Source organism: Natrix helvetica (assembly GCF_964273705.1).
Source record: "Natrix helvetica genome assembly, chromosome: 4".
Taxonomy (NCBI): Eukaryota; Metazoa; Chordata; class Lepidosauria; order Squamata; family Natricidae; genus Natrix; species Natrix helvetica.
This window is the reverse complement of record NC_138550.1, coordinates 132,932,221-132,950,070: the sequence shown is the minus strand read 5'-3', so window position 1 is coordinate 132,950,070 and position 17,850 is coordinate 132,932,221. Positions and strand designations below refer to the sequence as shown.

Below are 17,850 nucleotides of genomic sequence, written 5' to 3'. Positions count from 1 at the left end.
AGCAGGAAAGATTGCAAATGGTGATCACATGCTCACAGAGTGCTTGGCAATCAGTCATAAGTATGAATGGGTTGCCAAGTTTCCAGATCACAATTATGTGATTGTGTGGGCACTGCAACATCAGGAACTTTGAGCTTGGGTCATAGGTTCCTTCATTCAGAGCCATCGTAATTTTGAATGATCATTAATGAATGATTGTTAAGCAAATACTGTCTGTAATATTACAAAAATGGATTAAAAGTATGTGTTAGAACTAAAATTAAGATCTGTATATTTTTAAAATGATAAATATTTAGCCGAATCATTGATATCCCCAGTTCAATTGGGGATAAATAACTCTTATTTTAAGAGATGTGAATATATTTTTTTCTCTTCTGTTAATGGATATTGGAGGATCCTGTAGCATGGAGTGATGTCACCAGCTTTGACCTTTCTGATACGGCTCCTTCACCTGTCAATCAAGCTCCAGTAAAAGTAATGCGTATTCAGCATAATGATGGGGCAATGGAGTGCCAGTTTAATGTTAGTGTTGTACTTGATGGCAAAAAAATATGTGATGAAGAAGAATCAAAATCTCCAAATGTAGCCAAATTCAGTACTCCTCCTACAATTTTACGCAAAAAAAAGAAAATCAGGACTGGACAATCATCAGCCTATGAACAGAATGATGGACTCTGTAGCAACAATACTATGCTAAAACAAACACCAGTGAAAACACTACCTTTTTCCCCTTCTCAGGTAAATAAATATAGTGATTGCAACTAATTATGTTTTGTAGGTTTATCTATTATTTATCAAAATGCAAAATAAAAGTATGGAGGAAAAAATGAATGGGTTGAGAGGAAGAAATAGACCAAATAATTATGGTTTGGATGGAAGATGATATCCTCAAAAAGCATAGTGTGAAAAATTTAAAGAACAGAATAATGAAGTGTAATAAGCCAGAATGTTTTGCAAGGATAGAAGGTATAGAAAATGGAGGTCATAAACTAGATTTGCTGTATTTCTTTTTATTATCTTATATCTTTGATTTCTTTGACTTACTATTTTGTGCTCCTTTCTGTCCTGTTCATAATGTTGCTTATACTGAAGGGGAATGCCATGATGGATAAGTATATGTATTGGATTATTTTTTACAATTAGCTAGAGCTCTTGGAATAGTTTATAAAATCAGAGGGAAAACATCAAATGCAAAAACATAATATAAAATCTAAAATAAAATAAAGAACTACAGAATGATATCCAAATAACTGAGGACACCAGACATAGAGTTTAAAATGAAGAAAACCACTTAACTAGAGAATGATTTAGTTATTAGTTCATAGGAAGCAGTTAGAGAGAAACACAGCTTTAAAAAATAAAATATTTTAGCTCTTCTGATTACAATGCACTTTAAAAGTATATTGAATATCCGGAAATGCTGTCTGCATTGTTGATGGTGTGTATAATGTGTACTGTAGATTCTTTCACCCTACCTTACACATAACTTTAAACAAGAGTGTTAAAATGTAAAGACAAGAAACTACACAGAATGAAAAAAAATCATATTGATTATGAAGACAATTGACAATTTTGCTACAAACAAATTAAATTGTCCTAATATTGTGAATAATATTTATATCCTTTTATATAAATATTAATGTTTTTATGAGAAAATGTTGTTTGCAGCTATACAAGCAACTCTTTAAAGCAGAGTTCCCCAACCTTTCTGGCTTTAAGGATTGGCCATGGTGTGTGTGTGGGGGGAGAGGATGATTCTGTGTGGGCAGCGGGGCCACTCACGCACATGGAATGTGTGGGTGCTTGCCTACTGCTTGTGCAAGTGGGGATGTGTATGCATATTTGCCCACCGCTTCCATGGTCTGATTCCAAACAGCTCAAGGGCCAGTAGTGGGCCGGGTTTTGGGGACCCCTGCTTTAAAATATATAATGTCATGACAAGTAGATCATATTAATGTGGATTTCTTACAAAGGTCTCATTTGCCTAATTTAGCTATGGAACAACATTTTTATTGTAATATAAAATAGGGAATAATTATCTTGTTATAGAGTTGCTCATAAGTACTGCAGACATGAAACAGCTGGAGTTAAATTGTATAATTTATATTCTTGCTTTATATACAGTTCTTCAATACATGTTCTGGAAATGAGCAGTTTAATCTTGAAAATACTCCATTTACATCAACTCCAATTTGTAGCCAAAAAGTTCTTATTACAACTCCCATACATAATAAAGATGTAACACCCAAAGATCAAAAGGAAAATGCTGGGTAGGTACATAATTTGATGTGGATTAAGAATTAAATATGCTTTTTTAAATGAAGGGAAATAAAAAGGAAAGTAAATCTAAGTGAACTAAAAATGATTGGCAAAATGTAAAAGGTTAAAACAGATTCTGAATAAAGCTTTTTTTTTCAGAACAATTTATTCTGATTATTATATAAAATTGCTTATACATCTTTGGGATTTTATATAGTTTTAGGACACCTACTATTAGAAGATCGCTACTGGGCACAACACCAAGAACTCCAACTCCATTTAAGAATGCTTTAGCTGCTCAAGAAAAGAAATATGGTCCTCTGAAAATTGTAGTATGTACCATTTTGATTCATATCCCTTATGTAATGTGACCAACCTAATTTTAGGATTAAAAGTTGATGGTTGAGCAATGCTACATAATTTACATGTGGAAAAGGTCAAACATGTGTTATAATATTTTGTTTGTATCTATTTCAAGCTGTAACAGACTAGTCAATCCAAGCAAGGACAGTTTGAACAATGTATATTTTGAATACATTTTCTGTCTTTTATGTATTTTACATATATTAATTAGTTACATGTTTTGCTGCCCTTTTTACTTGAAAGCGACTCTGAGCAGCTTACAACATTAAAGGCATTAAAGGTATACTCTAAAACTTTGGTCTTCAAGAAAAATATTGAATGGTGGCTATTATTACTACTGCTATCGGTAGCTCATTTAAAAGCTGCCATGTTTAGTGACCAATGGCACTGAAAAAGTAATTTTAGGACTGGTCCTCACACTTATCACCATCACAAGTGTCTCCATGGTCACATGATTGAGATTCATGTGCTTTACAACTCTTGAACATTTACAACCGTTGCAGCATCCTACAAGCATATGATTGCTATTTACACACTCTACAGCTAAGCTAAAATGAACAATTTCAGTGGAGAAGCTGGCAGTAAAATCTCAAGACGCAGTCACATAGTGTCTTGCTCAACTGTGGGTGATTCCCTTAACAGTTGCAGCAGAAATGGGATCATAAGTCTTTGCAATCATGTAATATTTCATGTAACAATTATGTTGCTTAGCAAATGAGTTCTCAGTTCCAATTGTGTTTAAGTGAGGACTACCTCTGTTGAGATGTTCCCTCATTTTATGTCCCTTAACTACTTAAGTAATTTGGATTAAAAGATAATAAAAGCCCAAAGTCTTCCAGTGTATTCCAAGGTCAAGGGGAAATGAAAACTTTGTTTTTTCTGGTCCCAGTACAATACCTTAACCCCTACAGTGTAATGGTTCTCCACTTATCTAAATCTTTGCCTTGAAATAATACATGAATAGTCTGAAACTAGACCATTTAAAATTTAATTCAGAGTCTATATATTAGTTATGACTCAGAATTCTGTCTACTTAATTAATGAAGAATGGAATGTAATACTTAGAATCATGGAGTTGGAAGAGGCCACTTAGACCATAAAATCTAACTGCTTGCTCTTGAGAATTTAATCAGAATATTAAAAGTTGAATGTGTAAATATAAAATATGAACGTAATATCAATGGATTTCAGTAACTAAAAATGATGAACTTTGTATTTTCTATTATTTTAATCATTTAATTTCAGTCACAGCCTCTTGCCTTTTTGGAAGAAGATATTCGAGAGGTTTTAAAAGAGGAAACTGGAACAGATATATTCTTCAAGGAAGAGGAAGACTCTGCCCATAAAGGATGCAAACTAGAGGTAAGTTATACTGCATGTAGCTCTAGAATTTCAGGAACAATGGGAATAATTTTAATTGCTTCTTTTTCTATAAAATATTGCTCATAGAACACTTCTGTAAAGAAAGTCAGGAAATCATTGGTCCTCGATCCTTGGGAAAAAGAAGAACTTGGTGACCCTTTTCTTGCAGAAGATGATGTTTCAGATATGCAGGTCAGTACCATAATATCAGAAATTCAAATACTTCATATTATATTTTTCCTGTCAACAATTACTGCAAGAAAACATGATTTTAGTATTTAAAAGAACTGATACTAAGAACTATAATGATCAGTAATTGTAAGAATAAGCAGTGGCCTAACTTTTTTTCATTTCAGCAACTGTAATGTTGGTAGTCCTTGCTTAAAAATGGAAATTGGGATTCGCAACTACATTGCTAAGCAATGCGATAATAAAGCATGACTTCATGTGATGGCACTGACTTGCACTGGCAGTCACAGCAGTTCCAGTTGCCATTATTGGATGAATCCTACACAGTCACAGCATTCCGTAGTTATGTGATAGTATTTATAACTTCTTGCAGCCTTTACCATTGAATTTGCTTGTTGGAAGCTGGCAATAAAGTTTGCAAATGACAATCACTTGACTATGAGAACGTTGCAATAGCTGCAACTACTAGGAATAGTTGTAAGACCCTTTGTTCGGTGTCATCACAATTTTGAATAGTTGCTGAATGAGTGGTCGCTGAATAAGTACTACCTGTAGCTAGTTATATTTATATTCTAGTCTGCTTTGCTCTAAGAAAGGGAATACAATGGAATAGGACAAGTGCAGAAGCTCTCAGTTTCTGTTTCACTGAGAATTTTATATGTTTTAAGTTTGAATTCTTGGAGTTAAATGAAAGCCTCTTGATTAATGAAAGTCCTTTTTTAATGTTTTGTACTAGTTTTTAAAGAATGCTTGTAAAGCTTTGCCTCAGAATTTCAATATACAAGCCTGCAGGATGGTATTCTTAAGTACTTTAACTATATAAATGTATAATTCTCCATAGCGCTGCTTGGAGAGTCCAAGGATGGGTTAACACAGCCTGTTTGCCCATGGACTGAGTAGATTTTCCCCCCTCTGGCCACGCCTCCTTTGCCTCTTCTGGCTCAGTTTTAAAAACTCAGTCCGCCCGATAGGACGAGTTTTGGGGAACACTCAGCTTTGAGCAAATAGGCTGGGTTCTCCAATAGTAATTTTAGAGTATTTTATGTGTTGATAGTTAGTTGTTATTAGGATTTTTCCCCAGGTTTTATTATTTTGACTTTTTATTTTCCTTTTCTCTATTTTTACCAAGAAGAGGATTTACTAAAGTAAGGCTGAGGCAGCGATCGGTTCCACAGCTGCTTAGTCGCAGCTGGGGGAACAAGCGAGGCTGCTCGTCCGGCGTCTGCTGGCGAGCGCAGGGAAGGACGGCAATCCCCGTGTTTCCCTGGTCGTTTTGGAGGAGAGGCTTTTAAAAAAGCCCTTGCTTCTCCAAACGGCGTCTTTTGCCGATCGGGAGAGTGGCGGCCATTTTGAAAAGCGCTGCTTTGGCGCGCTTTTCGGCTGCAGCCAATGGGAAGCGCCTGGCCCTTAAGTGAGGCTTTTGGCGCGCAGAAGAGCCGGCGGCCATTTTTTTGAGACTTTTTTACCTTCCGGAAAGCAGCAGCAAGCAGCAGAGCCTCTCCGCCTCAACAGACAGCCGCAGAGGATTGCGAGGGCTTGCCTGGGTCTCCAGCAAGCCTGAAGTTCCCCAGCCAACTAAGGGGAAGCGGCAAGGAGTGTCCTGGTGCCTGATCCAGCCTCCCATCTGAGTCTGCAGACGCTTCTGGAGCCGTCGGGCCAGCGTCCACTGCCCTTCCCTCAGCAGCGACCTCTTCGACTCAAGATCAACCAAGGATGGCTGATGAAGGTTTGGAGCGAAGGGAGGAGCTGGCAGGGCCATCTGTAAAGCGCAGTAGGCCAGATCCCTCAGGCCAGGGGAGAAAGGGAAACAAGGGCGCTGGGGGGAAAGCTTCCCACTCTTCAGCTGGGAGCAAGGCCCCCAAAATTCAAGGGGACAAGGGGCAGGACTCCCTAAAGGACAAGTCTGCTAGGCCCCAGGTTCCCTCTGCACCCTTACCAAGTGAGGCTGGGCCAGTTCCTTCCCCACCCATTCAGAGGGAGATAGAGCAGGGGGAGGAAATGGGGGATAGATCCCCATCCTTCTGTGATAGGGATTCCATGTCAGGATCCCCAGCAGTCTCTCTGGGTTACCCAGGTTCTCCTAGCTCTTCAGTCAGGGAGGATATCCCCTCCTTTCAATGCTGTTTTCATGCAGAGGATCAGAGAGATCCTCCTAGGGGTGCCAGGGGACAGGCCTATGACCAAGCCAGGCCTGTAGAGGACAAGGGCCCAGCTATGTCAGCAGAGATGAGGGATCTCATCATGCAGGCTATTTCCCAGGGTGTGGTAGAAGCCATGAGGCTACAGGAAGGCAGGGGTGGCAAGGCCTCTAGGCCTGTTCGCCCCCTGGGGGAAAAGAGGACCAGAGTACTCGATTCCCCGGGCACTTCTATCACCACAGAGGTGTCTACGTGGGAGGAGGAGACTGCTGAGGAATTTGCTCTCTCGGAGGATGAGGATATGCCTCCAGACAAGCCCTCCTTCACTGGTCTCTTTAAGCCATCCTTATTCAAGTCCATCTTACACAAGGCCAGAGCCTCTACTGAGTTTGGTGCCAAACCTAAGGACAAGGAAGCCCCTTCTACTTCCCAGGACCTCATGGCAGGGCTGTTCAGCGAAACAACCCCTGACCCAGAACTGATACCAGTCCCTGACATGTTCATGGAAGTTATCCAGCGCCAATGGGCATAGCCAGGTACCCTGGCCAACCCCAGTGGCGCAGACAAATCACTGTATCCCTTAGAACCTAGGCTGGAGGATGTATTGAAACCTCCAGAAGTGGATGCCCCTGTGGTCTCTCTGACCTCTAATTCTAATCTCCCGGCCGAGTTATTAGAAGGGTTAAAGGCAGAGGATAAGAGGGCAGAAAAGGCTTGTCTCAAGACGCACCAGGCGGCTGCCTGGGCGATCAAAACCTCCACTTCTGCCTCGTTCTTTACGAGGGCATCCCTATTATGGCTGCGCCAACTCAGATCTCAGCCCCCATCTGAAGCATCTCGTTGGCGACATGATCTTAACAAGATCATTACGGCTGTGGAATATGCCTCTGATGCATCCCTGCATGCAGCGAAATTCGCCTCCAGGGCACTAGCGTCCAACATCACTTCTCGCCGCCTGCTTTGGCTTCGGCACTGGCAGGCGGACATGAAGGCAAAGTGGAAGCTGGCTTCAGCTCCATTCAAGGGAGAGAACCTCTTCGGGGATTCCCTAGAGAAATTCCTAATTGAGACAAAGGATAAGAGGAAGGTCCTTCCTTCCACCTTCAGGAAGCATGACAGGAAAGGTCAGGGCTCGTTCAGGAAGCAGGCCTCTCGGGCACAGGAAGGTGCCCAGGCCTCCTCCTCTTCATATTCCTCCCACAGACAGTTTAACCAGTCCTCTGACAGGTCCCAGGAACGAAACAACTTTTCTTCCAGGGGCAGACAATCCAATCAGGGGTCCTTTTGGAAGCCATTTCGTGGGGGATCCCACAACCGTCAGTTTAGACGTGGGAAGTGATCGTCTGGGGTCTCCTCCCATCGGGGGCCGCCTGCAATTCTATGCAGACCGTTGGGAGGAAACAACCTCGGACAAGTGGGTCTTAAATACCATCAGGAGGGGTCTAACCTTGGAGTTTCTATCCTCTCCTCCGCGGACCTTTGTTCGCTGCCCACTATCCAAGAACCCTGTAAAGAGGGCTCTCATGCAGGCAGAGATAGATCATCTTCTGCAGATCAACGCAATAGAGGCAGTTCCTCCAGAACAGGAAGGGAGGGGGTTCTATTCCATTCTCTTCCTGGTCCCCAAGAATTCAGGGGGGTGGAGGGCCATTTTAGATCTGAAGCGCCTGAACAGACATCTGGCCTACAAGCGCTTCAAAATGCAGTCCCTTCAGTCGATCCTAAGCTGTATGCGACAAGGGGATCTGCTCACCTCCATCGATCTCAAGGAGGCGTATCTGCATGTGCCCATCCATCCCGCACACAGGAAGTTCCTGCGCTTGTGTTACAATGGAAAGCACTTCCAATACAGGGCGCTTCCGTTCGGACTTTCTTCTGCACCCAGAACGTTCACTAAGCTTCTTGCAGCTGTGGCGGCCCACCTGCGCAAGCTTCCAGTCCGCCTGGAGTGCTATCTGGATGACATCATCATCCACTCAAGGACTCATCAGCAAGCGGTGAGAGATGTAAACGTCACAGTTCACACCTTACAGGACCACGGTTTTTCCGTAAACATGGAAAAAAGCAACCTGACTCCTGCCACACGCATACAACACCTGGGCGCCATAATAGACTCAGTATCTTGCCAGGTGTCCCTGTCTCCGGAAAGAATCCACAACCTCAGGAGCAGAATCCGGTTGTGTCGCAGGAACAGGTCCTGGCAGGTAGTGCAGCTTTCCCAACTGTTAGGGATCATGATTTCTTGCCTCAACATAGTTCCCTGGGCACGTCTTCATGCAAGGGAACTGCAATGGTTCTTGCTTCCAATGCAAAGAGCAAAGATCAGCAACTCCACCAGGAAAGTTCGCATCCCACCAAGAGTGACTCGGTCTCTGAGTTGGTGGCAGTCTCGAGCAGTGGAGAAGGGTTGCCTATTCAGAGAACCCGACAGGATCGTGGTAACGACCGACACCAGTCTCTACGGTTGGGGGGCACATTGCCAAGGTCAGCTGGCGCAAGGCAGGTGGTCCAGCGCGGAGGCAGCCCAGAGCATCAATTGGCTAGAACTCAGGGCAGCCCGGCTTGCGCTGAGGAGATTTGCAGAACAGCTGAAGGGGCACCACGTTCTGCTACTGACCGACAATGTGGCCACAAAGGCTCACGTGAACCGACAAGGAGGGACCCACTCCAAAAGACTCATGTCAGAGGCGGAGGCCATAGGACGATGGGCAGAGATCCACTTAGCGTCGCTGAGGGCGGATCACATCTCCGGAACCAGCAACGTAAGTGCGGATTGGTTGAGCCGTCAGACCATCGACAACTCGGAGTGGCAACTTCATCCGGACCTGTTCGCACAGGTGGTAAGGAGGTTTGGTCTCCCACAGGTCGACCTGTTTGCCTCGGCGGCAAACACACAGCTCCAGCGGTTCTTCTCCCGCTACAAGTCAGCACAAGCGGAGGGGACGGATGCCCTGAGGTCCTGCTGGCCTCCAGGTCTTCTTTACGCGTTTCCGCCCCTCCCTCTGATCCCGCAGGTGATCTACAAGCTGCTGAAGGAGGGGGCGGAGCTCATCCTGGTGGCTCCACATTGGCCCAGGAGATCCTGGTTCGCGGACCTGGTCGATCTTTCTGTGGAACAACCGTGGAAAATTCCTCCAGACCAGGTATCCTTGCGTCAGGGGGCCATCAACCATCCAGAGCCCCAATGGTTGCAGTTAGCCGTCTGGCACTTGAGGGGCAGCTCCTGAAGGACCAGAGCCTCTCAGACAACGTCATTAAAACCATCCAAGCTTCCAGACGTCCGGCCACTACTCGCATTTATGACGCGACTTGGGCTGCCTTTTCTTCCTGGTGCAGCAAACGGGACATTGACAGTGTGGAAGCGTCCATCCCTCAGTTATTGGACTTCCTACAAGAGGGCTTGGACAAAGGACTGGCACCAGCCACACTCAGGCGCCAGGTTGCTGCATTATCCACCATCTTAGCCAGACACCAACTTCAATCCCTGAGTCACCATCCTCAGGTCAAGAGCTTCCTGAAGGGGGCCTACAACATTCGTCCCCAGGTGGTGCACAGGTACCCGACCTGGAACCTACCCTTTGTCCTGCAGGCATTGACAGCGGCTCCCTTTGAACCTTTGAGGAAGGTATCTCTTCGACATCTGACTCTTAAGACCGCCTTCCTTATAGCCATTACTTCAGCCAGAAGGGTATCTGAGATTGCGGCCTTCTCGGCCAAGGAAGAGCTGTGCATCATCCACCCAGACAGGGTCATCCTACGGTTAGACCCCGCCTTCATGCCGAAGGTGAATTCTCATTTTCACAGGTCTCAGGAGGTTATCCTCCCGAATTTCTGTCCCAGTCCTCAACACTCCAAGGAGCGCAGGTGGCACAAATTGGACGTGCAAAGGGCAGTCCGCATTTACCTGAAACGAACTAAGGACATCAGGCACTCCGAGGCCTTCTTTGTGTCTTTTCAACCAGGCTCGCTGGGTCGCAAAGTGTCATCTTCAACCATAGGTCGGTGGCTGCGAGCTTGCATTAAGATGACATATGACCTTCAGGGCAAGCCGGTTCCACCTCGTGTAACGGCACATTCCACCAGAAGTGCGGCCACGACCGCGGCCTGGGCGACTCAAGCATCTATTCTGGACATTTGCAGAGCGGCCACGTGGGCGTCTCCCACGGCTTTCATTAGAAACTACAAGATCGATTCCTTTGCCTCTGCCGAAGCCTCCTTTGGCCGTAGAGTATTACAGAAGGTTATTGAGGGTCTGGACAATGTCACTTCTTCCCGCCCTGGGACACAATAGCTTGGGCATGTCCCATCCTTGGACTCTCCAAGGAGCGCTATGGAGAATGACCGTTGTCTTACCTGAACGGTCGTTCTCATGGCGCTGCGGAGAATACAAGACCCACCCAGGGTAATTGTTTAGCTCCGAGATTGTATCTTTACACAGGTGTGAGCTGAGGACGTCTTCGTCGGACAAGACCTCGTTTTTAAAACTGAGCCAGAAGAGGCAAAGGAGGCGTGGCTAGAGGGGGAAAAATCTACTCAGTCCATGGGCAAACAGGCTGTGTTAACCCATCCTTGTACTCTCCGCAGCGCCATGAGAACGACCGTTCAGGTAAGACAACGGTCATTCTCCAGCAAGATACATGTTGTATTAAACTTTTTTTTTTTTGCAATGTAGTCAGAGAATATCTATACTACATCACTTCTAATGATACCGTTATTGGAAATACATGACAATAGAGACAACACAACTCCAGAGAAACAAGATTCCAGTTCAACAAAATTGAATGTAGCATGGAAAAAAAAGTTGAATACATACACTTCAAAGAATATTAAAGCAGAAAAACCTCTTCAGGTCAGTATTTAAGAAGTCTTAATATTTAATTCTATTTATTTTGTCTTTGAAAGGTAATTTTATAGATTATAATATTTCTATTGTTTATTAATGTATAAAAAAACCAAGGGTTCTGGTATTAGACTATCCTATATTTGTAAAATGCTTGCTCCTTAAGATTCAGGACTTAAAATTAGGAGAAATATGCTTTAAGTTAAAAATTGCTGTTGCAGTAAAATGTTCTTAGCACATACTTAGAATACTGTTGCTGAGTGATTGGTTGGTTGCATAATTAATTTAATGCATTCCATAGTTTTGTACACACACAATGCATACTATACCCCCACTGTTTTCCAATTTCTGAGTAAATTAGATAATGAAGATTGAATAAATTGTGGAAGACAGACCTTAATGGTCTCCTGCAATGCCTGAACATACATGTCCAGCTTCGTTGGGAGGGGTTAACTAGTTCTAAGCATGAGTGTTACACCTTCAGTATCCTGGTGTTCAAAGTGCTTTACATGATTTTATACGTGTTTATTTAGGCTAGCCAGGAAACCAGTACTATTTTCCTATATCTAGTTCATAGCATGGGACTTAAGGATAGCAGTCTTTTAAATCATTAAGTGAAACTGAGAAATGTTGAGTTCTTGCTTTTTTATTTTAATGTTTGGTTATTTTAGCCTCTGGCATTTAATTGATTTAATTCTGAATGTAATTATTAACTGGACTATGTATAACAGGTGAATTGTGAATGGGAAGCTGTTGTTTATGGGAAGACAGAAGATCAACTTATTATGACTGAGCAAGCAAGAAGGTACCTGAGCACCTATTCAGCTTCTGGCAGCACTTCAAGGGCTCTCATCTTGTGATTGTCTAAGAACATATCGATCTTCCTTCCCCCTCCCCCTCCTTTTTTTTATCACAGACTTTAAGCTAAAATACGTTTGCAGTACTTTTTTGATGCTGCCTTCTAAGGGGATTGTAATACCCCTTTTTTGAAAAATAACAAAGGATGCAAATATCTCCCCCATCCTTTTTTTAAAAGCAATTTTTAAATGGTCTTTTGAAAGACCTCTAAACTAAATGGTAAAAGAAATGACTGCATATTTTTTCTACCAGCCGGTTTTCTAAATTATTCTTTAGTATATACATCTAATTTTCTTCTAAAGAAACTTTTACTATAGATTAGACTTAGAGATGTTTGGTAATCTATGAAAGAAAAATGTACAGTACTCTTTGAGAATGTTTTTGCTAATGTAGCAATTTTCAATATGAAGAAAGGAGCTAAAGGAAAAATAGTCAGTTGCACTACTTGTACAAGGTATGCTGCACAGAATTAACTACAGTGTTATATGTAGGTATTTATTTGAGAATGGTACTTCTAGTACAAGAAGACAAAGAGATGAATTTAATTTTTAATAGGATAAAGCGTCAGTATTCATTAATCTCAAACTGAGACCTTTGTTGAATGTATTGTACAGCATGTGGGAGCAGAATAGCTTTTGTAAATTGTGAGACAGTTTGTGTATAATTTAGTTTCATTTTAAAGCTTGAGGCTGCAATTTCATCTAGTGCCCACATATTCCCTGCTGTTTTGCAAAGCAACATAAACTTGCTCTTGGCTGCAATAGAGAAAGGAGCAATAGTAATTTACCACCCTCTGTTCAGAAATTGTATAGATGTGCATTTTGCTCTCCTACTTTCTTTAGTGGAGCCTCAGCCCTAAGTAATACATCAGTTCAGTTTTGTCTGGTTCATTTGGAGATGAATTGTATTCCCCTTTTGCATTCCTGTCTTCCATATACCATTACACTTTGCTTTTTACTGCTAGTCTTTACTAGGTTACTTAATACACAAATCTAATGCTGCCTCCTATATCCTTTGGCTTTTAAGGCTTTGGGATTTCATTCATTTTGATGGATCTTTGCAAAATATACCAAAGGCAATAAGAAAAAAAATATGTATGGTTTTGGAAGATCAGGACAAAAGAAATGGATCAACCCTGGCTGAATGCCACTATGAAAGGGGGGAAAAGTTCCCTTTAAGCCATTAAGATAAGAAGTGATGGGATGCTTTCTTTAATGGCTTATTCTCAGTTTATGAAAGAGTATTGCTATTCCATAAATATTGAGGCAAACATTAGCTGCTGGTGGCTTTTGATTCTACAATTATTATTAGGCAGTAGGAAAGAAGAAAAGCCAGCATGAGAACAATTTTGGAAAGTTGGTAGAATGTTCATGGCAGAAGTTAATAATCTAAAAAGTTTGGGAGGAGCTTCAAGTCAGCTGGTCATTCATAGTATGCTATATTTTGCTCCTTGTCCATAAACACATAGCAATTCACATAAAGATAATGGAACAAGTTGTAATACATGAATTAGCTGACAGAACAATGGTATTTTTAAAACATGAGTCCAGAACAGATCTCAAAGAGAACTTGTTCTGTACTTGTTCTGTTCTTTGAGGGTAGTATAGACTTCATTGTGAAAATGAAAAAAGAAAGGAGAGAGGATGAGCACTTTCACTGAACTATTGTAATGGAGGAATATATCTGTGACAGGATGTTTGAATTGATAGGGCTGCTCCAACACCCGAAATGGTATGTGGTCACAAACAATAAGTAAAATTTCAGCCTCTTTGTATATATGTGTATGTACACACAAAGACAGTGTCTTAGAGCTTGTAATAAAATAGCTCTAGTTGACATGAGAGGAAGAAAAAGTTAACTCGGTGCATTGGAATACAGCAATATTACAATCTGTGAAGTACATTAATTGCATTTCATCTATTTAAAGATTGCACTATTCCCTTTTCAATCATGTAGTTTACATAGTCATTTTAAAATCCGCCTGACTTTAATTTCACATACTCCATAAATTGAACATTAAAGGGACAAACTTTTATGAAGAAACAGAATGTGATAAGACACAATTTGGCTTATTGTGGCTTTAATGAAGGCATGAATCCCAATGCATTTTGTTACAAATGTGAGAGGGAAAAAACCTGGTTCACTTAGTTACTTTTCTTGACACAAGCAGCCGTGGGCCCTCTTACATTTGGCTCTGTTTTGATGTGGGGAGAATTTAACTTAACTGACTTATAGGTGAGTAACTGCTACAACTGTCTCTGTGATCATGCTTGATGAATTGCTGCCATAGACCACATGCTGTTGGTCTATTTCTATAGTAGCTTAGCTCACTTCAACATTTCCCCATACCTAGGCATAAACAAAGCTAAAGGGGGAGTGTCCATGACTGCTTGTTCTGACATTTGGAATTGCCTCTAAAATAATTTATAGCTGCTCTTGGGAGCTTAATAACATAGTTACAAAACTGCTTAAAAAGCAAAATAGTCTTTTTTTAATTTAAGAGTTGTTCGTGATTTTAATCTTCATAGGTTATGGGAGTTGCTTCAATTTACTTGTTTTAGACACTTGCACTTATTTTTGTCCTATTTGAAGGAATGTCTTGGTTTTGTTCTTGTAGCTTTTTTTTTAAGTGAATTTCTTATAGAACATAATGGTGTGCTGTCAACCTAAATACTGACAGATAAATAGAATTCTATACTGTAGAGTTGTATACTGTATACTATAGTTTTTAGCTATTTATATATCTGACACTCTTCCTCTCCATTTCTGGGTGTGCTGCTATAGCTAGTAGCAGAATCTGCTTGCTGCTATGAGAGATGGAAAGAGCGAGCATCAAATGCACTGTATGTAAAATGACAAATAGAATGATGGCATGTTCTCAAGTTATATTGATATCAACTGTTGCTGTGCAGAGAGAAACACAATTATTAGAAAGAAACTTGATACCACATACCACCAAGAACTCAAAAAAGGAATGTTCCCCTTATTTTCATATTGTATGTGGTATGTGAAACAATCTATACTTTAAAAAATAGCTGGAGACCCCTATACCATAGTTATTTATTTATTCTAAACCAATATATATAGAATATTCATCTTGCTATCTTTCATAGGCCAGTTTTTAAAAAAATGTTAGCATTTTTCAGAATAATTTGGTAGAAATAGATTTCTTCATCAACATGTGAGAAAGCAGTTTGGAATACTCTTCGGTATTGTTCATTTTGTTCTATCTTTAAGTAAGATTTTTAGAGTACTTCCTCCCTAAAATACAAAGGAGCTCAGTGAATATGATTTGCATAGTGAGACTATTACCCAGATGACTATGTACCAGCATGCCCGACATTTTCTCCTTTTAAAACATATTAGTCTAACTCTAAGTAAGCTGTTTCAGCTTAGGTGAGAATCCATAAAGTAGTTTGCACATGTATGAATTCCTTTACTGTTGGGTACATGTAGTTTCTTAGTTGTACTTAAATGGGTTGTCTCAATTGCAATCAATATACCAAGGTCCAAAGGGTGTGTATGCATTTGTGTTGCCCTAAACATGGTTTTTGGAATTTTTTTCCCTCTCAGACTATAGCTTCCTGAATTCTGGAAGTACTCTGAAGAATTCACTGGTGGGTTTTTTCTTTTTCTTTTTTTTTTTGGAATGGTTGTTCAAAGAAAGGTATAGTGGTGGGATGAGAAAAGGAGTGAAGGTGATACAAATCTTGCAGTACACACACTAACAGTGCCTTGCAGTTTCTTGGATTCTATTCCATGTTATTTTTTATATCTAAACTATATATACTGCTTCGCACAAGGTATGTACATTTACAAGTAGGGTTTCTTTAATGGTACCAAAGTCACCAGTGCCAAGACTTAACATAGGTCTCTGGTTAGTAGCACAAAAATGAATTGGTATTGGTTGACAATTTAATTTAATTGCTCTTTTGTTGCTTTTAGCACAACACTTCCCCCTTTCCCATTTTAAGCCATTGATGTGTTAGACATTTTTGTACTTTTTTCAGTTTTAGACGCATTTGCATTTTTATGTTTAAGAGGAATATATCTGCAAGAGCCAAGCCTGCATGTTAGGGAGTAACAGCATTTATTAATATGTGTGTTTTAAAGTTTTAGCTTTAATTATAAGATTAAAATATTGATGAAGTGCTGTTTGGGGATATTGTTTGGGGATTGTTATTGTTAATTTACTACAGATTTGGTTTCACCAAACAGATTTTGCATAAAATGCAGTCCCACATTCATTAACACCATAAATAAAACATTTATGTACATTCTTAATGGATATTTATTTTATTTAAAGGAAGTGTGTGAATTTGTATGTACTATTTGTTTCCCACATAGTCAATGATTTGCCTTCTCTAAATTATTACCATTACTCATAACTTTTATTGTTTTATCAATGTATAAAATACAAAGAAAAAGAAAAATAGGAAATGAAGGGAAGGGAAGGGAAGGAAAAAGAGAGGGGGAAAGAAAATATGAGGTACAAGGGAAGAAAGAAAAAAGTGGACTTCTGACCTTTTTTTAGTGAAGTACATTACATCCTCAACTTTTTACTTTTACAAATTAGTATATAACTAGCCATTTCTATAACAACAAGTCTATCTAATTGGCAAAACAAAAGTCAAAGTTTCATTTTTTTTCATCACAAGCACAAAATCTAGAAGTGATGTCCAAATAAAAAACATAATTAAATATGTTCTTCTCTTTGTATAAAACAATCAATTTAACAATTTCTGCTTTATCTTTCTTGCTGTGGAAATAATATATATTTCAATTTGCACTTAATAATCTTTATAAACTATCATTTATATTAACAAAATTCACTGTCATCTTTCAGATTCTTTAACCTTAAAGGGAAAAATATTTTTTCATCCATTTTAAAACAAACTTTTCTTTAAAAACATTTCTAAAATCAAAACATTCTACTATATCTTTTTAAAACTTCATCTTAACATATATACTTTAAAGTTCATTTTCAGATTAATAAAATCCCAACTAACTCCAATTAAATTTAGATCACTTCCTTCAAATTACCCTCATAGAATATTTTTTCTTCTATATTTCCTTTTTAAAACTTAGTTTTTTAACATTCTTGGAGCATAGTTGATTTATGAACTGATGGATTTTATTTAAAGATTTTTCAAATATTGGTAGATCTGTAATAATTTGCTCGGCTATCTTCTTAACTCCCTCTTTAACCTTTTAACAGGCTGTGGCTAAGAGCCTCTTTTAGCTTAATAAAAATTAATAGTCCTTAAAAAGATTAAGAAATGAAAGGAACACTTTACTGTCCATTTGAAAAATAAATGCCAAAATGGCTGCTTCTTCAACAATGAACTGATTGCAGCCTCCCACCTCCAGCTTTCCATATGCAGGCTGCTTGGAAGCACAGTTCCTGAAACTATTTGCAGACATTTGCTGTATTGGAGGATCTTGTGGGATAATTCTAGGACTTTTCCTAAGAGTTATATAAACTAAAGGAATGCCATCTGCTATGTATAAGCAATATTATTCAGCAAACATGAAGCATAAATATCTGAAAGTGACAAACTTTTGTAGTAGCTGTGGTAAAGTATTATTTTATATTTTCCAACAAAAATGTCTCCCCTGCCCCATGGAAATCCTTGGTTCTTTTCTACCTCTAGTTTTACTAATGAATCTGTTGCTAATTTGTTCTTGTCACTGATTTAAGCACTATAAATGTTTGTAGAAGTAGGATGGTTATACAAATTCCTTTAAGTTAATAACTGAGAGGTGGCTGTTCCTTTCCTTAATGTATACAGAAAAGTAAATTGCCTTTCCTACATGATTCCATTGCTTTTCCTATGAGGA

General features: G+C 40.1%; 1 protein-coding gene across 4 annotated transcripts in view; it reads left to right on the top strand.

The window, feature by feature from the left end:
• The window catches only part of MYBL1 (MYB proto-oncogene like 1), a 28,803-nt gene extending 12,514 nt beyond the window's left edge, over positions 1–16,289 (top strand). For all 4 annotated transcript variants that reach the window (XM_081952573.1, XM_081952571.1, XM_081952572.1 and 1 more), the window contains 7 exons: positions 394–738; positions 2,125–2,270; positions 2,477–2,591; positions 3,868–3,984; positions 4,072–4,176; positions 10,984–11,160; positions 11,883–16,289. In XM_081952573.1, the coding sequence (XP_081808699.1) occupies positions 394–738; positions 2,125–2,270; positions 2,477–2,591; positions 3,868–3,984; positions 4,072–4,176; positions 10,984–11,160; positions 11,883–12,011 (1,134 nt within the window). In that variant the 3' untranslated portion in view covers positions 12,012–16,289. The remainder of the gene's footprint in view (positions 1–393; positions 739–2,124; positions 2,271–2,476; positions 2,592–3,867; positions 3,985–4,071; positions 4,177–10,983; positions 11,161–11,882) is intronic.
• Positions 16,290–17,850: the final 1,561 nt, after the last annotated feature.